This window comes from Barbatula barbatula (assembly GCF_947034865.1).
Source record: "Barbatula barbatula genome assembly, chromosome: 7".
Classification (NCBI taxonomy): domain Eukaryota; kingdom Metazoa; phylum Chordata; class Actinopteri; order Cypriniformes; family Nemacheilidae; genus Barbatula; species Barbatula barbatula.
This window is the reverse complement of record NC_136770.1, coordinates 7,295,374-7,321,211: the sequence shown is the minus strand read 5'-3', so window position 1 is coordinate 7,321,211 and position 25,838 is coordinate 7,295,374. Positions and strand designations below refer to the sequence as shown.

Below are 25,838 nucleotides of genomic sequence, written 5' to 3'. Positions count from 1 at the left end.
AATACTGAAATCATCTGAGAGAAGAGAGACCTATTGGGAGATCGGGAATTGTAGCCATAGATATTACAAATAATAAAGATTGAGTTATCCTGCTTAGTCGCTAAAATTCAAAGTTTTATTTTCACAAGTGCCAAAATGATAGATGACGCACTCATCACGTGACCGGATGCATTTCGGCGGAGAAACAGGAAGCGCTAATGCCGACATGGGGAGAGGATGGAGGCGGAGTGGTGCGCTTGAATGAAACGGACAGGCCGTGAAACCATTGCCACCTCTCAAATCAGGACCGTACAGACCGCGGTTGGGGTATGACATGCACCGGATCTATCTAACACCGCCCGCCGGCTCGCTTACACAAGCGCATTGAAACACATAGCTTGTGTCTTAAAGCCTAGAGAGCTGGATGCTTTTACAGATTTGTACGCATCGTTTAGCTACGCTCACTTTTACAAATCGCCTCTAATTCCCAAAGCAATGAAGGCAGCTCTAGTGGGCTTTGAGACACGACCATAGTCACCCGTAATCACAGCACTTGATCTGAATGATTCCTGTCGGTCATATGAGAGCTCATGTTGGGCTGTTTAATGGATGTGAAAGCAATGACTGATGTGTTGATGCAGCTAGTTATAGTTATGGCAAATAGTTTTATTGCAATTTTCCATGTTTCATAGAAACTGCTGTAACCAAAGAATCTCTAAATCCTGTGTATATCATCTCATACTGATTGTTAAGTTGAACTGTGTTTGTCCTCTCTTTTGCTATAGATGTGGGTGGCACCATGAGTGTGAAAGCTTTCGAGCTTGTTCCCGCCGTGGTGCGGGAACAGGTGATGGGCGACAAGGTGCGAATAAACATCGAATGCATTGAATGCTGCGGTAAACACTTGTATTTGGGCACCAACGACTGCTTCATACATCACTTCCTACTGGAGGAGCACACGACAGCCAAGGGCATGCTGGCATACAACGCCCAGAAGCTCCTACATAAATTCCTGGGCTTAAAAAAGCCGGTGGTGGAGCTGAAAGCTGCCTCTGCTTTAGAACGTCTCATTGTTCTTTGTGATTCAACCATCACTGTGGTGGACATGGTTACCCTTGAACCTGTGCCCACCGGAGGAAATAAACTGAAAGGTGTGACTGCGTTTTGTATTAATGAGAACCCGGTGACGGGAGACCCGTTCTGCGTAGAAATGGCGGTGGTGTCGGCACGCAAACGGGCTGTCCAGATCTGTTTGGTCCATGAGGACCGGGTGCAAGTGTTAAAGGAAGTAGCCACACCGGAGCAGCCCTGCGCCCTGAGCCTGGATGGATACTTTATCTGCCTGGCCCTGTCCACACAGTATATGATTCTGAACTACAGCACGGGAGCATCTCAGGATCTTTTTCCCTACGACTGTGAAGAAAGGAAACCTATCGTTAAAAGGATCGGCCGGGAAGAGTTTCTACTGGCTGCCCCCGGTGGACTTGGTAAGTTAAATGACCCAAAACAGGATCGGTAAGGGCATGTGCCTATACCTTTTATGCATCCAGATTTGCCCTGACATATTGTTTATTTAAAGAAATCCAAATTATTGACAGATTTCCTTGAAATATTTGCCATCATAATGCAGACGATAAAATATTTTACCCCTCATTTAGAAAGAAATAATAAGATTGTGTTTGAGGTCTAAATTCTCAGAGATGCTGGATTAAAAATTAGTTTATATTCTTAAAGCAAGTGCCTCATATGACCCTGGGCAGTCAGTGTGACAAATAATTTCTACTGCATATATTTCTATTATTTGTTTGTTTATGTCTTCTATTATAACTTCAGCCGCATCCCACCTGAGATGTTCCTTTCGTCTCTCACTGTCGTCATGGCGATTATTCACATGAGTCACGCCGCTCTCTGTATCTTCATCTCTCAGGGATGTTTGCTAACGCGGAGGGCATATCTCAGCGCGCACCGGTGAGCTGGTCAGAGAACGTGATCGCGGCGTCTGTGTGCTTTCCATATGTGGTCGCGCTGGACAAAGGTTTTGTGACCGTTCACAGCATGTTGGACCAGCAGCTCAAACAGACGCTCCCTTTCAGAGATGGACACCTACTGCAAGATTTCGAAGGTTAGAGTCACCCTAACCTTTTGTTCGATTTAAAGAACCTTCTGTGGTGAAGACCTTTGTCAGAGGAGATTTGTCATCAGACTATGAAAGGACAGTTGCTTTTAATATTTCATTGTTTTTAGCTGACAGAACATTCCTCCATGCAATAATTTGACATAAACCACCTGCGCTGTGATTGGCTGGATTAGTTCCACAGTGTCTCACACAACGAGATCATTTGGCGATAATATCAAGCAGGTTTGAAAATACCATGTTGTCTGGGTGAACGAGATCTAAATATGGCTACATGAGAAAACTGTTAAAAAGGACAAATTTTCAGTCATCAATAAAACCAATTGTGGGTGATTTTTAAAGAGGAATGTCTTAAGAACAAATTACTAGAAATATATATATTTTCCTTCTATCAAAACAACTGCACTAAACATAACCATAACAGTTTCCTTTTGGAGTTACTGTTCATAATCTTCGGGTTGAGGCACATTAACTTGCTTTGAATAGTTTATTTATAAGATTTCATATTCTTTGAGTTATAGGGACATTTTTATAAAGGGATTTGTTTATTATGGCCCGAGCACCAATGTTGTAAGGAATTTCTCCGTTTGTCATAACCTTCAAAATGAATTACGTTTTTAAGAGCCTAAACATTCATCGAAAACTCATGAAAGCGTGGCAAAACGGCTCTATAGCGCCACCTACAAAATTTCAATCAAGCAGGTCTTCCTGCTGTGTATGCGCCAGTGGTGGTTGACAGCAAACACGTGTAACATAGAATGTTACTGACTGATATACAGCACTCATTGGCATGTCCTGGCCACTTTCTTCATTTTTGAGCTGTCACCATTGGCGTTAAATGCATCAAGGATTGCTAAAATGAACAGATTTTACTAACAGATATACCAATCTCTGTGTAAAAATAGAATGATGATGCTGGCATATTTCTCATGTCATTCTACCCCCGCTAATATGACTCCAAATTTCAGGTGAAAATCTAAATCTTTACCTCCTTCCACAAATTAATTGATGACTATTAATCGGTGACATTTAATATAGCTACTGATGGTGGTCTTGCTTCTGGGGAAATTCCTCTTTCCCCCTTGTGGAAAGATCAAGTTGCCAATTGTAAATATTTAAGAAAATATTCAAAATATTGCCCGTGTATACCCAAATATTTTCCAAATATGTTTTAAAATTTTATAATATTCAAAATATTCACAAGCCTGTACATAAACCCCTCCCCTAGAGAAGTGTCAGTCTTAGTGAATGATGATTGGTTCTTTTTACTAGTAGGTGGTACTTCCCTATAGCATCTGTAATGAGTGTTGTAGTTTTTGGTTAAACTTTATGTCGAGAGTAATCTTAGACGTACTACTAACTAAAAGTGAATTTGCAACTGAGTCAACAAACTTGTAGTTGACTTGTAACTACTGTACATGTCAACTAACCCTCAAGAGAGATTAATAGACTGTAAGGGTTGGTAGGATAACTTCACATGTAGTTACAGTTACTTAAGTCAGTAGAATGTCTTTTGGGGATCTTTAAAGGAAAGTGTCAGAAGATATTAAGGAGACAGTTTGTGGCTGTTAGTTAAGAAGTTGCAGTTTGTAGAGTTTGTATCAAAATAAAGTCAGTATACCTCATTCATAGTTTTAGATGTGGCTTCTTGTTAATATCTAGCCCTGTGTTTATATTTCTCTTTTGAATTCACACATTCACCCCACACAATTTAAATTTTATTAAAAACTATTATCTGGAGTAGTGTGGAATGTCACCGATATAGGTATTTATATCTAGCTTTTAGTATGTATTCCTATTAAATGCTGGTGCTGCAGTCTAGAGATTACAAGTATTGATTTCTGTGAAGTGCTGAGATAGATTTCCCTCCAAAGCAGCAAAGACATTTATTTTGTCCTGTCAAGTCTTGCTTGATAGGGCTTGAATTAGTAGGAGTTGAAGCAGATTTATTCACGTTTAATAATGCAAGTCAAGTAGAGAAGGCAATTCACTCCGGATAACACAAAGTACTATTTTATGACAGGCTTAGATCAGGTCTGTCACTGATCTGTTTTTAGCCGTCTAATCGTGTGTGGGGCCATCAGGTTCAGCCTTCACACTTCATATAGTCACATTGATTCCATGAATATGGCTTATGTAATGAGTTCAATGTTTTCTTTATTAATATATTGAAGTTACTGTGTTTAAGTGTGAACATGAGCTTAAATCTCATTTCCTTTTTATTTATTTTCTAATGATATGTTTTGTTTCCTTTTTAATGCTTAAGGCCTATATGTATTTCTCACACAAACGGCAACACTTCTGCATCCCGCCATCCGCTTTCAATGCCTTTATCTTTAGAATAAAACATTGTCACTTCCCTTATGCTGTGTTCACACCAAACTAAGTATTTTGCACGAGTAAATTACATACAAAGTCAATGCAAAGATGCGAATCGAAGCTAACTCATGTCATTCGCAATAGGTTTAAAAAATGTAACTAGCGAGACATTTGCATAAAGAGCTCATTGACACCTGTTTGATGGGTCCGGATGCGTGAAGAAAGTCCCCACCGCGTAATGTTTTTCGTGTCACTCACATGAAAGTAACAAACTTTTCCTGCAAGTAATAAAGATCGTGGAATGGGATTGTTTGCGTTTGGTGTGAAAAAACAGCAGTATGTTCTCATTATGTTTTAATTCTTTGTCTTAAATGTTTTCATGTATTCAGGTAAATTGGTGTTGGCCTCTACAAAGGCAGTGTATATACTGGTTCCTCTTCCTCTGGAACTTCAGATCCAAGACCTGCTGGCGAGCCATCGAGTCGAGGAAGCCCTGACTCTTACAGAGGCCGCGCAGAGAAACATTCCCAAGGAAAAGTATCAGGTACCTTAAACCGTTCAAACAATGGCAAAATATGAGAACAAATTTGGGCAAGTGTTGTTATTGACATATTTGTCTCTTCTTTTTAGATATTGCACAGAAGAATTCTCCAGCAAGCAGGATTCATCCAATTTGGCCAGCTTCAATTTTTAGAAGCAAAAGAACATTTTAGGTAATGTGCATGATTTTGTCATGTAATTAACACTGATGTTTCAAAGGATGATCAAATGGAGTTAATTAACTTCTTCGCTAATCGCTGCCTCTCCCTTGGCGCATATGACCCTAATAGCTGTATGCTAATCTGGATGAGAACAGAAATGAAAAGCTGAATAAATGGCCGTCATAAATATCATAAATCTACCGTTTTGCATTCTATATGGTTTAAAGCTGCAGTCTGTTAGTTTCTGGAAAAAACTTTTTTTTGAACCAATACATAAAAATGTAGCTTCGAAAGGAAATGGTAACAAAATAATAATAATAATAATAAATGAGTGTTCATTACTCTAAAACAGTCAAATGCATTTTTTTGTTCTTAATTTAACATTAAAGGCACAGTTTGTAAAACCTGCCGCTAGAGGGTGCACATTCAAAACAGATCAAAACAACAACAACGGTGTAGCTTGATGCTGCTGTGAAGGAGCGTGGAATAATGGGAACTGTAATCTTCAACCCCACCCCTCATAATGAATCCGATGAGAATGATAAATCACGTTTATGGATGATGTAAAGTTATACAATTTTATAAATGTTGCGTTGGATGACATGATTTTATTTCATTATATCGAATTAGACGCACTCGACATGATTCATAAAATGTATTTCTTACTATTTAGTCGGACGATCTTAAAACTATTACTGCTTGTTCAGTAAATGTATACATGACACTCGTGCTATAAGACTAACCTTGTTGATCAATATAATAATCGTTTTGAGTCAGTTAAGGAATCGTAACAGTTGCTCACCTGTCTAGTAAAACAAATGCAAGGTCAGCGTGTCTGTTTAGTTCAAATTTATCGCGCAGCTCTCTCCATTTAAGACATGCCACACCGATAATGATCCTAGTTAGATCTGTCTCAATTATATCTTCTTGTCACAAACCCTTCTTGGGTCATTTGGTGTCACTGAACCAGCTTTGTCTTTGTTGACTGAACCAGCTACAAAAAGTAAAGAATATTGTGCTCCATAACGACTGCGTAAAAGACGCTTAAAACGAATACTTTAACATTTGTCCACGAAACGTGATGGTTTCTACAGCAGTAAGAGCGGAAACCGAGGGCCAGAGTGTTGTTAGGGAGATCTGAACAAAGCGTTATGGCCTACACGAATCACGTGAGGGACCTCAGCCAATCACATAACAGCCTCTAGTCTCCTTTCCTGCATTCCTCTGAAGGTTGCAGGCTTTCCATCTAGTATCTTAACGCAGATGTGACGCCATTGACAGGCGACTGCCAGATACAGCCTGTGTCATTGTTTGAAATGACAATTTTCTCACGATTTACAAATAGTTTGGAACATTTAAGATATTGTAAGTACTCAACTAAACAAAAAATATAACATTGGCCTAGTAGTTTTTGGATATTTTACTGCAAAAAAGTTACATGCTACGCCTTTAATGCTGTCTTTAACCAGTCGAAATTCCAATAGGGAAACAAATGAATGGGGTTGGTGTATTAATTTGGTATATGTTGTGTCAATCTCAGGAAAGGACAGCTGGATGTACGAGAACTGATCTCCCTGTATCCCCTCCTCCTGCCCGCCTCTTCCACTTTCACACGGTGCCATCCTCCGCTTCACGAATTCGCCGATCTAAACCACCTAACGCAGGGTGACAAGGAGAAAGTTCAGCGCTTCAAACGCTTCCTCGTCAGCTACTTGCACGAGGTGCGCAGCATCGACAGTGCTAACGGTTTCCGAGAAGATGTAGACACGGCGCTGTTGAAACTCTATGCAGAGACCGGTCATGACAGTCTACTGGACTTGTTGGCCACCGACAATGCTTGCCTTCTTGCAGACTGCGCCCCCTGGCTGGAGAAAAATCACAAGTGGGTACTCGCTTTTATTCGTCTTTAACTGGCCGTTAAAAGAGTTCCATCCTGGTTTGAACTCGTAAAGCACTTGTAGAGCTCCAGCAAGCACTCCAGGATAAAATGCACGAGGGCTTGTTCAATATCAAATGTTGTTGATGTGTCTGTTAAATCATTATGATGTATTGGTCATTCATGCACTTATTTTCATCACTGCTGAATGATGCCAGGGCAGCACATGTATTCAAGCTTTATGCAATAAGAGATTTAATTGTGTTTCTCTCCATTCAGGTATTTTGCTCTTGGGCTTCTGTATCACTACAATGGCCAAGATTCTGCTGCTTTACAGGTGAAATATGATTTTTAATGACTGTAATATTTGATGGTTGGCCTAATGGTTAGAGCATTGGGCTTGTGATCATAAGGTTGCTGGTTCTAATCTCAGTGCCAGCAGGTCATGACTGAAGTGCCCTTGAGCAAGGCACCTTACCCCTGATTGCTCTGCAGTAATGTGCCACTGTATAAAACTACTTGTAAGTCGCTTTAGATAAAAGCGTCTGCCAAATGAATAAATGTAAATGTAAGTGACATCAACACTGCAAAATAGAGCCTTTAAGCATAGATATAAATAACTAGATGTCTCATTTAAATGCTCCAGGTATGTAGATGTGCGATCCACTGTCATCACTCACGGTTTGCTAGAATGCCCCAACACTGCGCAGCCATGGCTGTGAAAACCCCAGGGATTTCAATTCCCGAAAAGGGGAACGTTTCGTTGTAGTCATATGTTAGTGTAGCAGATATGTTTACACAACAATAAATATTTTTTCATAATCATACACAGTCTCTTGAGTGTTAACGGACCAGCTCGCATCATCCCAATATGGCGGACGACCTATGAATAGCGGACTATAGAAACAGATGCTAATGCAGCATCAAGTTATTTATATCTATGTTTTTTGTTTTCTAGTAAAAAATCAAACAACTTACACAATTTAGACTTAAAATTATTAAATAAAACAAAGGGAAGTAAATTATTAAATAAAACAAAGGGAAGTAATCGCATTTATACATAATTACGTTGCAACAATTTAAAATTTTTAATATATTTTAGCACCTTTAGTGTAGTCACATTTTGCCCAGAATATGCTCTTTGATATGCTCTCTAACTCTTTGTAAGTCGATTTGGATAAAAGCGTCTGCTAAATGACTAAATGTAAATATGCAGAAATGTTTTGCCGTTTTATCAAGCAACTTCTTGAGGTCTCACACTGAAATGCTTTTTAAACAAAATGAAAAGACTTTCCGTCTATTCTGAGCTCTTATTGGCTGTTCATTATTCGGTCAAAGTCATCCATTTCAAAAACATTTATTATTAAATATTACGTTAGTTTCATAATGGAAAAAACATTTATTTAGCAAAATTACGGTTTTGTCTAGGAAACCAATTTTATACATTTAAGCACCTTCAGATCAAGTGTTCTTTAAGATAAGAAACGTAACTGAAGTGTTAAAAAAACTTTTGATCGGCAGTATTCTTGACAAAGAAAGTGACCCAATATATTTAGTCTGGTTTTATAAAAGAAAATATAAGAATCAAATAAGATTGTTTAAAACAAGCAAAAAGCCATTTGAAACTTATGGAATTTTGTTTATATGTTTTGGCCGTTTACATGGAAAACGGCGTCTTGGTGGACTGAAACTGCAAACTTTTAAAAACGGGTCTCAACGTTTCTGAAAACGGCCCCGTTATTGCGTCAATGTGAACTGCAAGACAGAACTTTCTGAAAATTATGACATAACACATGCAGTAAATGTTCAGTGGCGCTAGCATACCCAAAACAATATGGCGGTGCTGCTGGACAAATGTATTAATGTTTCTCCAGCAAAAACTTTTGAAAATGCAAAAGAAAAACTTCAGTTTTTTTATTGCGTAAATGTGCTCTGAAACGTAGAAGGGGTCTTTGAGGAAAATGTAATTCTAATAAATAACCTCACCATTGGGAACACTTTCAGGTACTTGATAACTGATGGCAATTTCTGTGGTGTTTTAGATGTGGGTTAAGATTGTCAAGGGGGATCTCCAGGACTCAACACGACCAGATCTCTTTGAGTACATCGTAGACTTTCTTGGTTTCTGTTCTAACCTTGACCTTGTGTGGCGGCATGCAGATTGGGCACTACAGAAAGATCAAAAGGTTTGTGTTTTATTCTCATGTTAATGGATGCATGATCCACCATCCCAATCTACACAACTCATGTCTATCTCTTGTGTCTTTCACAGATTGGTGTCCAGATCTTCACCAAAAGGCCGGACTCTGAAGAGAAGAGGGTGCAACTAAATCCAGATGATGTGATTGGGTATTTGCAGAAGCACAATAAAGCCCTTGTGCTCTACCTGGAACACCTGGTATTAGAAAAGAGTTTGCAGGTAAGAACAAGTTGCAATGGTATTTTCCTTCCGCATTGGGACATATCTGAGTGAAATTGCTTTTGTAATAAGAAAAGAAATCGAATTAAAAAATGAAAATATAATAAAAGAAATCAATGAATTGAAACTTTTGCCTTTAGACAATCATTATAGCGCCACCCTCATATGAGGGAACAAGAATAAAAAAAATGCAATATGCTATGCAAAATAAGAAATTCTCAGTTTTGGTTTAAGGGTTCCTCCGCTTGTTGTGTGTCATTGTTATTACAGAAAGAGAAGTATCACACACATCTGGCTGTGCTGTATGCAGACCGAGTGCTCGGCCTGATCTCGAGACCATCCATCACCGAGGAACAACTGTCTGCTGCCCGCCAGAAACTACAACAGTTACTAAAGGAGTCCAGTCTGTACAGAGTCCAGTTATTATTAAGTGGGTACCTAGTCTGTATGCCAGTCTTGTAAAGCATACACATTGCCCCAATGATTAAAGCATAATTGATTTTCTCTTGTAATCTGAGAGATGCTTGCGTGCTTGCAGATAAACTTCAGGACTGCGAGCTGCTACTACCTGAGCGCGCTACACTACACGGAAAGTTGGAGGAACATGATAAAGCCTTGCACATTCTGGTGCACCAGCTTAAAGACTCGCCTGCAGCTGAGGAATACTGCTCCTGGGCATCTGAATCTCAGGACCAAGCATACCGTCAGAACCTTTTCCACCAACTCCTGAGTGTTTATCTGGACCCAGATGTACCAGGAGGACCACAAACCGTAGCTGCTGTGGACTTGGTTAACCGGCACGCTAACGATTTTGATGCGGTGCGGGTGTTGAACCTCCTCCCGGAGGAGTGGTCTTTACCGCTGCTCCGCCCTTTTCTTTGTGGGGCACTGAGGGCCAGCGTGCACGCACGGTGCACTTCCCGGGTTGCGGTGGGGCTGGCCCGTGCAGAAAACCTCCAGCTTAAGCATGACAGGGTGAGTTGTGTTTAATAAATCTCAACATGGATTCTGCTTTTGTTTCCTAAAGAAAGCTTTACCTTTATCATCATTCTTTTTCTACCGTTTCACGCAGCTGAAGTATCGAGGTGGCCCAATATTAGTGTCGGAAAAGAAGGGATGCCAGCTGTGCCACAATACCTTTAGTGAGCCTGACTGTGCCTGCCTGCCCGGCGGAAAACCTGTTCACATTCACTGTGTCGCCAAGAAAGCCCTGGTCGTTCCCGTAGAGCGCCAGCAAGAAAATGCCCACCACAGCAACCACACATGAAGCCGAAGGGTACTTTCGGGCAGTCAACTAACGCTGGTTTTGGACCCGTATCGCACAAATGTGGCAAAAGGGCCGAGCGCATTAGGGCTCCTATCCGGAGCTTGCTCAAGAGGATGACTAGGACTTGTTATACAAACCTGTTTCTCTGTGTCAGGCAGAGAATCAGTGCGTGTTGAAAAACTATTTATTCTATTGTCCGTCTGTGTGTATACACAACACTGACAATGAGTGATGGAGCATTTTAATGAACATCAAACTAAAAGTTTATCATTCAGAAAAACAGACGTTGTTAGTATTTTCCTCATTGCCTTACGGTGGCTGGTTCAGTGGCTTTGTTTAAATGGGCACACATGCATTGTTAACACTGTACAACGTAAACCACTTGACAGTAAATGCAGCCTCGGCCAGATAACGTGCTATCTAGGGTAACAATATAACTATGGTTTGTAGACTGCTAGCATTGTTGAGGTCAAAATACCATCTCTTCTAATAAGCAGATTTATTTAAATGGTTAGTGGTTTTTATCAAACACCAAAGTTACTCGCTCTGAACTCGGAAAATGACCGGTTATAGCCTTACCTGATTGCTTGCGTGCTTTGTCATGGTCTGTTTAATATTTTAAGGGAGAAATTAAATGAATTATTTCTTAATTATGAATATGATTGTTTTCATGAAATATATTTAATCAATTCAACAAATCAACATAAGTCTTATAAAAATATTCTTCATTTCAAAGTGTGTAAAAATGTGTGTGCATAACCTGAAAATGACGTCTCTGCTCCTTTACTAAGCCAGAGGGTCGAGTTAACTTGATATAAAAGTTTCACTTTTTTATCAGTCTTAAAGAAGCAGTTCACCCAAAAATGTTCTTCATTTATATATTTCTTTGTTCTAATAAACAGAGAAATATATTTGGAAGAATGCTTGTAACCACACAGTTCTTGGCCACCATTGACTAGTACCATGGTAGGATTTTTTCATACATTTCTTTGTTCTGTTGAACACAAAAAAGATATTTAGAAGAATGTATCAAAGCAAACCATTCTGGGGCACATTTGACTACCATTGTAATGGGGAACTCTTGGGTTTCAAGCATTCTTTCAAATAGCTATGTGTTCATCGGAACAAAACAATTTTTACCGATTTGCAACAACTCCAGGGTGAGTAAATGATGACAGAAATTGTATTTTTGGGTGAACTGTCCCTTTAAATAATCTGTAAACTGTAGCCATGTTGCATTCAAGCAAACACAAGTCTCTGACGGAGGCTGTGCTGTTTTCATACATGCGTTAATAGCTGCATTTTGCTTGCTGCATCTCATATGCATGTTGCAATGTGGACATGGGTCATTTGTTTTAAGAATGCTAAACTGTGATTAACTGTTTGATCAAAAAACTACATTTTCTTTAAGCAAGGTAGCACATTGTGATGGTATTGCCTGAGAATAATCTGTAACCTTGTATTTGAAAATGTTTTAGATTTTCAACATTGTATAAAAGAGGGAAATGTCATATTTTTGAGATGTTTGCAGAATTTGTTTGAGATGAGAGACCAGAAAAGCACAGAATAAACACTGCCTATGTAGACTAACATAACCGCAGCCATTAAAGATCAAGGAACGGTAAAGGAGCGTTCGCCTACAATTTAAGTAGGTTAGAGAAGTATTACAGATACTAGAACATTTTCAGTTAAATATAGGAACTGGTAAAACACTGGGTGCAACATGCACAAGGCAATATAGCAAAGGAAGTATTTCATTTAAATGAGTAAAATGAACATGCTCTTTAGTCTTTACAGACTTTATTCATTCTTTTCGGTCAACCCCCCAAAAAAACATTGCAACCAATTCCTTTCATCCCATTTTTTCAGTTTAAGGGTTTGGAAATCCTCTTCATTGCTATATCTCTTTATATCCACTGAAATATTTTATATATGCAAGTAGTGCTACTGTGTACATACTGTATTAATAGGTGTTGCTTTGTAAATAAATGCCCTGGGTTGAATGTACAGATTGAAAAGACGTCCATTTTAATAAACAAAACTGCCTAAATCATTTGAGCTCTATATATAATGTTGTATTTAATGTTAAACCAATCGAATCCGTAAATTTATTTGAAAACCGTAAGTGTGTCAATATGGGTAGTACAAATCCTTGCAGAAGCCTTATAGACAGCAACTCATTAAACAATACGTTTGTTTGATCACATGCATGCATAGCTAAATTCATCAATGTAAAGGGATAGTCCGTTCAAAAAAGAGAATTCTGCAAGTTTTTCCAAACCTTTATACATTTTTAGAAACCCTTTAAATCCGATTTGAGATTGACAAGCTTATAAATATACAGGCAAGTACATCTTTGTCGACCTCTTGTGGTGAGTTAAGATACTTCTAGTAAGCCTGGCAAGTGGCATTTTTTTAATAAATTTCTTTTTGAATATTGACGTTTGAAAAACACATTTATTAAAAGATGTTGACAAATCTTTTAATACAATATAAATATACACAATACACACAGAGAAGGAGAGTTTGCAATGTCATTCAGTTTCCTATAGACATATTTGCATATCACCTCATGGCTGGTTTACATCTGTGAAGCGTGGTATGATCATCGCAACCAGTGTGTGACAATGAGAAAGTTCCATAATCCATATCCCGTAGGGCTGCTGTGTTTGCTCATCGCTTGTTCCAGGTGAACTTCTTCCGTGCTCCCTCCTGGCCTGGCTTTTTCCTTTCCTTGATTCTGGGGTCAGCGGTCAGCAGGCCAGCTATTTATAAGATTCACAGTGAATGACGACACAATTTCTGTTTTTAATTGGAGTATTAGGTGTAACTCATTTTGTTACATTTACAATTTATATTTAAGCTATATAAAAACTGTGACTGTTGCATATTTGGTTTTTCTGCTCGCGTGCATAATAGGCTACCAACAGAAGTCTGTGATCAGATTTAATTCTCATCTCAATATCCACGGTTTACATTTCTGAGTCATTATAGTGCTATGGGATTCCATCACTCACCTTGCCTCATTTTTTCCACCTCTCCCTCCGACACAAAGCTAAGCAGGGCCCGTGAGATGGCCAATCTCAGAGCTCCGGCCTGAGACGAGTGACCGCTCCCTTCCACGCTGCCCTCAATGTCAAACCTGCCCAGCATGTCCACAAAGTGCAGAGGATACATCAGCTGCTCCCTGAAAGAGAAAAAACGTATCAAGGTTTATACGGACAATGTGAACAGCACAGAAGACGCGCGGCTTACAGGGGAGAATTAAAAACACGTTTCTCTCCAGAAACTATTCAAGCTTTCAACACCTATATGTATGACACTCTTGCAAATCCCCCATTGACGACTACAGCAACACACTTATACAAAGTGATAATCTGACACCTTGAGAGGACACTATAGAGGATGCGACGCAAAAGCGTGCATTAGCCTTTTTGCGTGTGCGCTCATGGGGGCGACCCACAATGCTGACAGTCCCCTTCTGCTCCAATTATACTTGTGTGAAGCGGACAGAGCGATAAGGGGCATCAGTCGGCCGCACGCTGACAGCGGCAACTCCCTGACTCGCTCATCTGTGTAATTAACTTTTCAAACATGCTCCACACACCCTATCCTCATAAATGCTGGCTATGAGCATTTTAGGTTTTGGAAGGTTGGAGTTTCATTTGTGGCATACTAACTACAGAAGACAAATACTAGTCATGCAAAGCTCTTGCTGAAAGGATCTGTTCTCTCACAACATCTGATGAGTACAGCTAGTGACACCCACACACGCACCTGTCCTGAAGTAAAGAAAAGTATTGGAGGTAGTTCCTGCCGTTGATTGTGATGTTTCCAGAGCCGCTATCCCTGAGGGTGATGCTGGCTTTGGCTGACTTCCTTCTGCCTGTGGGAAAGAGAGCTTAGTGAATGTGTAAAGAAGAACATTTAACGGTAAAATGACTAAAAAGTCTAAACTGACAGTGTAGACTAGGGCTGAGTAATGCGAATATATTTCCCCGAATCAGATCTTACTGAAGGTAAAAATATATAATATTCCACCCAAAAATGAAAGTGATCAATATTTAATTTAGGTTGTTATTTAATAAAAAACGTTTGCTCCATTTTATTCCTGAATAATGTATGTTATGATCGGTTACCAGACCGAAATTCAATGGCGTTTGGCATTGTTAAGGGATAGTTCACCCAAAAATAAAAATTCTGTCATGAATTACACTTTATAGTTGTTCCAAACCTGTATACATTTATTTGTTTGGTTGAACACAGAGAAAGATATTTGGAAGAATGCTTGTAACCAAACAGTTCTTGGACCCCATTGACTACCTGTGGCGAGGCCCGAGGTTTTGCATCTCTCACGGAGCATAAGAGAGGAACAACCGCAGGGAAGGGCGAGTGAGGACAAGGCCTGGACTTTATGTTGTGTTTTAGTGTGTTTGTATGGCCGGCAGTCGACTGGGAGGTAGCTGCCGGCATTTTAAGTTTGTTTTGTCATTTGTTTATTTTATTAAGTCTGTTTTAAGTTCGCCGCTTCCCGCCTCCTTCCATCCTTTTATTGAACCTTGCTACACTACCATAGTAGGAAAAATTACTAGTCAAAGTGTAAATGAACGACGCCTGGTTGTTCCATCCCAGCAGGGCACCAAATCACTTGCAAAAACCTTTACTCATTTAGTTCCCCTGTGGTGGAATGAACTGCCAGCCTCCACCAAAACTTAAAAAAAGTTATGCATTTATTTGATAAACCAATAACTGTCCATGTCTAAATCCCATCCCTTGCCTACTCCAGCTTTAATCCTCCTAGTAGCATGGCCTCTAAATGTTTTTATGCTCTCCTACTTGTAAGTCGCTTTGGGAAAAAAGCAATTGAATAAATGTAAATGCCCCAGAACTTAGCTTTCCCATAGGTTACACGTCCGATCCCAGAGGATTGCGCATACTCTTGACACAATGAAACAGCATAATGCAATGTAAGTCGCTTTGGATAAAAGCGTCTTCCAAATGTATAAATGTGAACGTAGAACTGTTTGCGGTCCTAAATTCTTCAAAATATTTTATTTTTCTAATATGGTTTAGCTATATGCATTCTTCCAAATTTATTTCCGTGTTCATCAGAAGAAAGAAGTTTACACAGGTTTGGAAGAACTTGGAACAAGTAAACGATGAATGAATTTTTCTTTTTTGGTAAACTATCCCTTTATCAAAAGTTCAGGTGCTATTTTCATGCTTCGATGCAGAAGTCGTACAGACCAAAGTTTACGTTTCAAAAAGTTAACTAAAACTAAAATGATTAAAACATTTCTGTTAATGGAAATAAAATAAAACATCTGCCTAAATATTATTTTAAATACTTTTCAAACTATTTGAAAAATAGAAATTTTGAATAAGCAAAAAATTAAATAATTTTAAATTAAATAAATTAACTGAAAATAAGTACAAACTAAAATTAACGGAATAAATATATAGAGAACAAATAATACGATAATAATAAAATGATAGAAAGCACATAATAAAATGGCTAAGAGTTCAAATTACCAACAAATCTGTATACTAAAAAAAATTAAAAAAAATATTTGTCTCCTTACACTCAAATTGTGTGAAAAAAACCCAGGATTCGTGCTTAACATTCTACATTCGTCTCTTTTTCACAATTTTTCAAGGAAATCTTACATTTTTGGAATAAGACTCCAAAAATAATTTAATTCCACACATTTCATGTTTTGGGTGAATTAAACACGTCTCCATAGTTTAAGTACTACAAAAAATAAAATCACAGTCTATGATGACTATTTTCTCTAGTACCATCTGCAACGCTGAAAGCAATTCCCTCGGAGTCATACTGTAGCAGAGCGATCTCCTGTTTACTGGACTGAACCTCCAGTTGTCTGCGGAACTTTCCTACAAACTCCTCTTCTAGAGAGCAGTAGGGCATAGACAACAGTCTCTCCATCAGCTGAATAAACCGCATGTACTGCACAAAAAAAGCATTTACTTAACAACAACACCCTCTTGTGTTCATACCGAATAACACGACTTAAAGGTTCCTCATTGAGGCCGGTTTAATATCTCTGGTTCTTACGTCTTGATCTGAAATATTCTCTACCAGAAGCTCCTCCATTTCCTCTTTCACCATCCACCTGCTTCCAGTTAGCGAACTGAGAAAAACCCAAATGGACACAAACAAACACAGACAGAAACCATTAAAATGATCACTCAACTCCAACAGTTATCTTACAATACGTTTTAAATGACTTACATTTGTTTGGTATCTGATGGGAAGAGGCCTTTATTTCTCATCTTGTCTTGGTGTCTCTCTATCGCCACAATCTTCTCAAATACATCCTTGGAACAGCAGGAAAGTGAAACAGAAATACATAGAACATGGTCCTTTTGACTAATATGTCTATGAATACATTGAATAGCAAAGTATTCTTCATAGATATTCAAGAATCCCTCAAAAGAAAAGATGCAGTGAAGCAAAAGCAGGGATTTAAAAATCCCAACACACACTCAAACACGCACGCACGCACGCACACACACACACACACACACACACACACACACAGGGGAGTCTCCATTATAAAGCAGATTCCATCTTTCTCTTTTCAGCTCTGACTGAATTTAATTGTGTGTGTGTGTGTGGAGGGAAAATTGAATTGGGGAGCACTTGGGCCTTAACCCCCCACACCCTCTCACACAAACACAAACACACACCTCTAACCCCTGCTTCCTAATACACACACTCTTCTGACAGGAGAACCTGCCATGCGGAGCAGGATGGCATCCTCGGGCACACTTGTCTAAATTGGCATCGCGCCCATGAGTGCCCGTCAGGCGTGGCGGTGTTGGAGCGCAGCGGAGCAGGGGTCTGACGCGGGACCCGGCACCGACATGCAGCTCACGTCTGCGCCTAGCTCGCGACCGTGCGAGAATTCATTTCCCCATCAATTATCCCACAGCTGTTTGTTTAATTCGGTCCTGATAGAGTGCGTATAATCCACCAGCACTCGCCAAAAAAGCAAACATTGGGCAAAAACCAATTTTCAGCACAAAAAAGGAGGAATAATAGAAAAGAAAGGGGGGGAGGAAGAGAAAAGAGGGGGAATGCGCGTTACACATTCGTGATCACGGTGCCATAGCGAATCCAGAGAAATTCAAATGCCTTCAGGAGGGGAGAGAGGTTCCTCGATCTGAGGTTGGAAGAGCTTTTAATATGAACTTTGAATGTAGCCTTTTGGTTGCCAGGGCTCCTTGTAGTCAAACAAATCACGCTTAAATTGTGCGGCCTCGCTCCTCCCAAGGATTTTCGTAGACGGTTAAGGTTCTGTTGAAAATACCATGTGATGAATACAGCATTTAGAATCAAAGTTAATAGAGCTACAGTTGAGGAAGGAATAGCGAGGACTACCAATGATGTGCATCTATGCTGCAATGTTTTTGTTAATGATGAGCAGGAGGGGACGATTTATTTCACGTAGAACGTGTCATAAGGATGTCTGTGGAGCTTCTTATTGAAAGAGGTGCAACATCTGTGGTAACCAGGTACCATCCAAATTGCCATCCTAATAATTCAATTCAGAATGAGCCCAAGTTTGACACATTAAAAGTTAAAATATATTTTTTTTCAGTAAAAACTTGAAATATACATTCTCAGAAAATGTATTTATTACTATTAGATATAATCGAATGTTTTTATTTTACTAAACCCCAAAGGCAGGTTGTCAAAAGAAATCTGATTGGATTTCGGCTATCAGATTGGTTTGAATCTTAGAAATGGGTTGTTCAAAAGCAAAAAATGGATTGAGAATTTGATTAAATCACAAAATCCAATCTAGGTTTTTATCTGGATCAAAAATTCAGTTTGTATCTAACTTTTTAGTAAAATTCGGATACCTTTGATCCAAAAAAAATGGATTATACTGACCCCAGGAAAAGGGTGGAAGAAAATGTACACGATTTATATCATGTAATATACACACTTACATTATATATCTTTTTTTTCCATCACCATGTCCCTTTAGGTCTTCCTTAGAGCGGTAGTAATCCAGATTTGGTTATCTGGATCAGGGAGATTGAATCCAGTTTTGCTTTGAAAAAGTGACAAAACTAAAATGGATTATCTGATCCTGAATCGCAAAACATGGGACTTTGAAATACAGATAATTCTGATCGAGTTTAAACTTTTTGAACAACCGGCACCTGATGATAGAGTACAGACATAAAAAAAGAGTCCATTTACAAATTTCAAAATGCAACCTTCTGATCACAAGACCAACGTTCTGACCACCAGGCCACAGCTGACCCCAAACAATTTTGGCCCCTATTGAAATATCTTCTTTTGTTTTCATATTCAGTCATATATAGATTTTGAGTGACACGAGGGTAAATAATTGTTGACAGACCTTTTATATTTGCTTGAACTACCCCTTTACATAGCCGGCTTGAAAAGCAATGTTTAATTTGAAACCGTATATAACAGAGCCCCTGCCCCTCCCTCTCAAATACCCTCTGCTGTAAATGTATTGTGATATATTAGGAACATACCCTTACAGACTAGAAGTGCTTGATAAATGTCCATATTTTTCTTCTTTGTGTCAGTAAGAAAGTGTATTTTTTTGTTTTGCTTTCCCTCATTCTAGAAAAATCTTCCTCTCTGGAGGAATGGGACTTATACATTATTTTCTGCACGCTGCGGGGTTTCTGGGCACGGAGCACCGAATCGGGGCTGGATGAGGGAGCCAGTGCGCGGCGGCAGATTTGACATACCTATTTAAATTAGCAGCAGGGTTCCCAGCTACTGCAGGGCAAAGGGGAGGACGAGGGGCTTGGGCAAACTGAGGACAATGGCACATTAGTCAACTCACACACAAACTCTCTACTACTATAGAGACGTCTTAGCCCAAGGTCGAGTCTAGAAATGGATGGTAGAGAAGGGAAAAAAGGCTAAAGACAAACAAACTTTGAAAAAGAATTAGCATTGGAGACAAAGAGATGGTTAGGGCAAGAGGCTCACCATCACAGAAAATTCCCAAAGACCGATCCACACACGCAAACACAAAGAACTGCATATGTGTGCATGCATTCACACACACAAACACACAGTTCCCCTACCACCCCTCACTCCATCCAGGCCATTTTTAGGGAATCAGAGACCAAAGTCGTGTTTTCTGTGCCCCTCCCACTTCTCCGTGGTGTGCCCCCACCTACACATTTGTCGGTGCCACTCCCTTCATCCATAGACCACACAAAGCAAAACCTCTCCCTAACTCAGCTCAAAGCCATCTTTACTTCAACCTATAGAACAGCTAGTATTTGAAAACCATATGTAACAACTGTAGTCTGATCCTGCATCTAACAGCAAGTGTGAGAACAAGTCCAAGATGACTTTCGGCCACAAATAAAAAAAACAACTGACAACATCATGAGGAGCATAGACTCACATGCATGAGAGAGTAGTAAGACTGTTTCCCTGTGTAGAACAGAAAGTGGAAAGGACGTCCATCTGCATCCCACTGGACAGCTAAATAAAAAGAGAAGAGGGATGATCATCATTGGCTATTGACATGCTTATATTTTATATCAAACAGAAACAAACAGAAACAGCACAGAGAGCGAGTACTCTACCTGTCTGTTTCGGGAATATTTGGTCTGGATGCTGAAATAGAAAAAACAAAGGTGTCAATTATGCATCAATTATTATAAAGTGGGACCAATACGGTTCAGCTGGACCCAATCTTACCTTCATGATAGGCCTTGCTCGCTTCTCAAACAGTCCAGAGGGGAAGAGATATGCAATGCTCCTCTATAGGAAAAAACAAAAACCATACAAACATCCCAGCTTTAAGTCAAGTCACACTATAGTAAAGACAACATATATTCAATGTTTACCCAACTACGTCTCTCTGTGCACCCCCTATTTTATCATGATAAAAGACAAAATATCTCCAACAGTGGGGATAAAGGTGGATAAAATTTTTGACCCGGTCAGAACTGGCAATCTTTTTGCCTTTGGGTTTTTTGTACCCTGTTTTTTTCAGAAAAGAACAGAGAGAACGAATGCCAAAGGCGAGGCGATGACAGATGCACTCCAAGAGAACAGACATCCATGTATTGGGCCATCCAAGCCGGCGGGTGAGATAATGTGAGAGAGATAAAGAGAAACAAAATAAGAGCGGACAGAATAGTGCGGGATGCTTGACAGATGAAGGCAGCACCTGTTCACACCTTGAAAAGCAATATGGCCCAAGTCCCTCAGGGAGGTTTAGCCTCGTCATAGTGTTCTAGAAACCTCTGCAGCCTGAGCTTCACACAGCCCCAATCTGGGATAACAACTTCCTACACACTCTCCCTCAACTTCATTGAATATTTTGAGCCGTCTGACCACTGCGCTCTGATAACTAGAGCATCAAAACTAAGTGTACGACCTTCCTAGGTGACAAGGACATATCTGTTAATAAATACAATCTGGCTGATACAGTTAAAAACTGTGCAGGTTGACCAAATCTGACATCCCATCCCTTTTCATTACACAGGTTTTTGAAGCATTTTATTCTGTCTTCCTGGATGTCGACCTAGGCTTGACATGGTTTCTTGCGCCACAAAGTCAATTTAATACCTGCTACCCTCTTTCTGACCCTTACATGCGTTTTCACAGGAAAAGCACAGGCGTTAAACTTTCTCCTGTAAAGTTTCACTCCAGGCCCAATCAAACCAGTGAAAATTCCAAAAGATTACAAGCAGGTGTGTCGGAGAAGTTTGGAACTTTGACTTTACAGAAAAGTGGCCCGCAGGACTGCTGTATGAAACCTATGATTTAAAGGGATTGAAATCCTTTCATCATTTATTCAACATCATGCTGTTCTACACCTGACTTTCTTTGTTCCACAAAATAACATGTTTAGAAGAATGTTGGTAACCAAACAATTTGGGACCCCATTGACTTTCACTGTATGAACTAGAGCTGTGGAAAATTATCTTCATTTTTTACAATGCTGATGTCACCATTTATTGCATCGATGCATAAAAGCAAATAAAGCAAATAACCGATTATAGAAAAATGCATTTAAATATATCATCGATGGGAAACGTTGCTGTTTTTATTGTAGATGAAGTACTCGTTGTAAATAAGTGCATGTCCGTCTCTCTTTCTCTCTCTCTCCCGATGAGCGCCTTGTCAAAACTACGAAAAGAGCTGTACCAGTAAAAGTGTGACACTCAAAGAAAGCGACGAGACAAAAAGAAAGTTTAAAATGTTTGTGTTAATAGTACATAACAATTGGATGACAAGTCAAGATATATCAAATCGTGTTCTGAACGATTCACAGTTCTAGAATGAACCCAAAACCACCAAGACATTTCTCAAACTATCTTATTTTGTGGTCCAAAGAGTCATATACAGTTTAACTTGAGGCTGAATAAATTATAGAATTATCATTATTGGGTGAAGTGTCCCTTCAAATATTGGTTGAACTATAAAAAAATGTTTATTTTGGAAATGTTTAAGGAATGTTTCAAAATATTGAATAGTGGCTCAATAACGTCTGGCCAAAATTGAAAACTCTGTCATCATCTGCTCACTCACATGTCGACAAACCCATAATATTTTCAGACAAAATATGTTTTCAGAATACCCGAGCTTCTAATGTCCAAGAAATGGTAATATTGTCTACTGCCAAAAGACACAGAAACAAATGAAGAAAAAATTACATGCACTACTTTCCAAGACTTTCATATATCCAAGATAAAGATCAAGTGAACAAATAAAGTTGAAATGCAAGTTTTCCCTAAAAACCGATGACACTGACACGCAAAGAGGTGCCATGTTGTGACTATATTCGGGCGAGCAAAGTATATGAGAAGCTTCCTGGTGAACTTCGGCATCAGCATAGTTGTGACTTTAACCATGATGATTTCAGAATGACACATTCCGCATTTGTTTCCTTAAACAGCTTGTGACTACGGTAGGTGCTTTGCCTCAAGAAAATTAGAGCTAGTCTACGTGATGCCATTAAGTCACAATTTTGTTCAAACAAAGTTGGAATCGTCAAAAACTCAGCAAATTTCTTCCCAAATCCTGTGCACTCTCCAACGCACGGGCTCTGTGAAGTTCAGAGCCCACCTGACGGGTGCAAACACAAGTGCGTGCTCGAGCAGATGAGAGACAGCGGGAGAAGGCAGGTGAGGCTTGCAGTCTTTATTAATTACTTCCTCCTGGCAGCTCTTGCTGTGCAGCTGTTTCACACCTTCAGCGCATTCACAGGAACGTCATGTCGGCTGAAGCGCTTGGCAGACACGCTACTGCCAGCTCAGGCACAGACGCCCCATCTTGTACTTGCCCTGTGCCCTGCAGTCGCAGCCATTTTCCACCCCTTACCCACCGATCAGCTGGCAGAGGGACGGTACGTGTCAACCCTTCTTAGCCACACTTACTCTGAGGACTCAATTCATTAATGGTGACAGAGATCGGGGAATCACGCTAAGAATCGAGAAATTGGACCAAATGGGTGGAATAAATCAATTATCGACGTTTCTCAGTCTGGCAGAGAAAAAGATACCGAACACAAGTACTGAACAGTTTGATTTGCCAACTCATAAACAGGTGAACGGGTCTCAAAGTCTCCTCTCAGAACAGGTTATATTTGTAGTTGATTTACGGGAAGAAAAGGTTTTAAGACTCATTTTCTCCTCTCTTCTGGGCCTAGAAATCACAAATTCTGAAAGATAAGTTTTGATGTTTGATTTTTTATGCCAGATTCAGCTTGGACACTTTCCTTTTAGCTCACAGAGTATTTGAATAAACAGCATTTAGGTTTCTAGTTGTTTTGTCTTCATATGGTTTCTAAATCCTTACTTTTCTTTCTAAACATTTTGAGAGATCCAAAGCCCGGCCAAACTCTAGATTAACACTAAATACATCTAAACTACAGCACTATGATCTCATGAGCTTTTATTTGCAGCTCTTTAACTTCATAGTGTAAACTAAACTATGTGCAATAAGCCCAAAGCATAATGGCAACATAAATATCCAAACGGAATGATTAAAACACAAACCATTATCTTAAACTATTACCAGCTCACACAGCCAACCAAAGTAACATACAACATGCATGTACATATATGTACAAAAAATGTTTTTAAAACTCAGAGTTCGTTCTTACAACCTATTTATTAGGGGGGGGTGTGACAAGACGCGATTTTTTAGACTTTTTAAAAGAAAATCCTCAATGATGAAATATATATGGAAAATAGTATTTTATTCACCTTGACAAAATAAACATTGGTATTAAAAAATCAACTTGTACTTTATGAAACACATTAAACTTCTCTTTTAATGAATGATATTATGCATAATAAACAATAAGTAAACACTGCAAAATGATGTCATAAATTCAAATGATAGGCAGTTATTGCACAAAATGTATGCTTTGTTTTCTTAACAGTCATAGCTTTTAGTAAAGAGCTGTGGTTGTTTTCTCTATATGACTTTGGATAGTGCTCATGTTAGCAGAGGTGGCGATCATATCACACTGTCAATCCTCCTTCCTCCACTGACTGTGCTTTTGCACTGTTGCAATACTAGTGCTTTTATGCGTGATGCGCTGAAGATGTGGTTGAAGGTTGAAACCCGTCCGTCTACATAGAAAAACAATGGGAAAGTAGCACCGCGGGATGGAAAATCATGTTGTCTATGAATGGCCGGGCCAGTCACTGTAGCTCACAGCACGGCACGCACATACTTTGTGCAGTTATTAGCGTGTTCTGTACAGTAATGAAAAAAGGTCACATCACAACAAAATGTGCACTCACACATATGCTCCAAAATATATTTTGAGGTCGCACAGGTTAGATTTAGGAAGCATATGCGACTAAAAAGGTTGCAATTTCGAGCCCAGCACTCATGACAATTGCGTAAGGAAATTGTGTTCCCGTGGGATTACGCGAGACATCACACTCCTACTATTTACACGTTAAAATCCATTTACTGCGAGAGGCCGTCTATTCTATTCATCTATAATTCTGTTGATTATCCAGTGAATTTAGTGGATTAGAAATGTAAACAAATATGTTTCCAAACGCACACAACAGGCAGATGCTTATATAAAAACAACCAACAGAACAGTTAGGATAAACGTTGAATTTGCACATTTCCTCAATGAAAAGAAAATAAAGTACAATAACTAGCAATGATGTACCAATATTGTCATTGGTTTAATCAAAAAATTTAATTAACATATTGAAATAAAAGCTGATTTTACTTTATATCTTTATTACACCGTCTCGCCTCACCTTCTTCCAGAGAACAGTACACAGAAGAGAAGAAAAGAGAAAAGAATAGCGTAACTCACATCAATATCCTCCTGTGTGAATGTTTCTGGGTCTTCCCCCATCATGTTGGCCAGGTGACGTTTGCCAACCTCAAACTCCTCCACCTGCTTTTTGATAAACTCTTCTGTGTATTTCTTTGGGCCTGCAGCTGCCAAGTTCTTTCTCCACACAGAGGCAGACACACATATCTGTCTGACGGGCAGCTAAAATATGGAGAAGGAAGATGATCGAAATTAAGGTGACTAAAACCTCAAATAAATTATGATCACTGTAATAATATTTTGCATTTGCATTTCTGAAACTGGATTATGTGCGATCTGAATTAGTAGCTTAGCTTGACAGTGATTTACATTTAGTCATTTAGCAGACGCTTTTATCCAAAGCGACTTACAAAGGTGATGCCAGACCATCTTATACTAAATTATAATGAAACAAAAGCCATTCTGACAATTCCCACTGCACAACAGATCTACAGTCCACTATATTATGTCAATTTATGACTTATATACTTGCTATAAGAATTCTATTGTTACGTTTAAATTGTATTATTGCACAAGGACACGATACTCTATGCAGCACCACTACAAGTCACGAGTAACTAAACGCAGAAACCGCTCCGAAGTGCCGATGATCAAAGAAAAGAAAGCGTCGTTTTTACCTGCAGACATGTCCTTGATATAGACACACATAAGCCTTTTTTGCAAGTCTCATATTTCCATAAGAGCGACCTCACGCCTCTGCTACAGGAGGCAGCCATGTTTGCTCGCACAGGAAGTGACGAGCGTGTCACATCCGGCAAGAAGCGCAGCGAGGTCAGTTCA

General features: G+C 39.4%; 2 protein-coding genes across 2 annotated transcripts; one reads left to right on the top strand and one right to left on the bottom strand.

The window, feature by feature from the left end:
- Window positions 1–168: 168 nt before the first annotated feature.
- tgfbrap1 (transforming growth factor, beta receptor associated protein 1) lies at window positions 169–12,747 on the top strand. Its single transcript, XM_079459739.1, has 12 exons — window positions 169–306; window positions 765–1,466; window positions 1,907–2,101; window positions 4,822–4,976; window positions 5,063–5,145; window positions 6,674–7,015; window positions 7,289–7,346; window positions 9,052–9,195; window positions 9,282–9,428; window positions 9,699–9,858; window positions 9,967–10,403; window positions 10,501–12,747. The coding sequence occupies exons 2-12, from the start codon at window positions 779–781 to the stop codon at window positions 10,693–10,695; spliced, it is 2,604 nt and encodes an 867-aa protein (XP_079315865.1). The 5' UTR covers window positions 169–306; window positions 765–778; the 3' UTR covers window positions 10,696–12,747.
- On the bottom strand, window positions 12,738–25,838 carry mrps9 (mitochondrial ribosomal protein S9). Its single transcript, XM_079459740.1, has 11 exons — window positions 25,676–25,838; window positions 25,038–25,220; window positions 20,432–20,494; window positions 20,317–20,347; window positions 20,133–20,212; window positions 16,949–17,034; window positions 16,772–16,847; window positions 16,495–16,663; window positions 14,473–14,581; window positions 13,713–13,882; window positions 12,738–13,460 (listed from the first exon to the last, which is right to left on the bottom strand). The coding sequence occupies exons 1-11, from the start codon at window positions 25,772–25,774 to the stop codon at window positions 13,369–13,371; spliced, it is 1,158 nt and encodes a 385-aa protein (XP_079315866.1). The 5' UTR covers window positions 25,775–25,838; the 3' UTR covers window positions 12,738–13,368.

What these genes read in the sequence shown, in the direction of transcription:
- tgfbrap1 (XM_079459739.1), top strand. Translation starts at nt 779, where the DNA reads ATGAGTGTGAAAGCTTTCGAGCTTGTTCCCGCCGTGGTGCGGGAACAG. An exon ending in CCTACTGCAAGATTTCGAAG is followed by an intron (nt 2,102 to 4,821) that starts GTTAGAGTCACC and finishes TCATGTATTCAG; the next exon opens with GTAAATTGGTGTTGGCCTCT. An exon ending in AAGATTCTGCTGCTTTACAG is followed by an intron (nt 7,347 to 9,051) that starts GTGAAATATGAT and finishes GTGGTGTTTTAG; the next exon opens with ATGTGGGTTAAGATTGTCAA.
- mrps9 (XM_079459740.1), bottom strand. Translation starts at nt 25,774, where the DNA reads ATGGCTGCCTCCTGTAGCAGAGGCGTGAGGTCGCTCTTATGGAAATAT. An exon ending in TCACACAGGAGGATATTGAT is followed by an intron (nt 20,495 to 25,037) that starts GTGAGTTACGCT and finishes TTTTTCCTATAG; the next exon opens with AGGAGCATTGCATATCTCTT. An exon ending in AGAATATTTCAGATCAAGAC is followed by an intron (nt 16,664 to 16,771) that starts GTAAGAACCAGA and finishes TTTTTTGTGCAG; the next exon opens with TACATGCGGTTTATTCAGCT.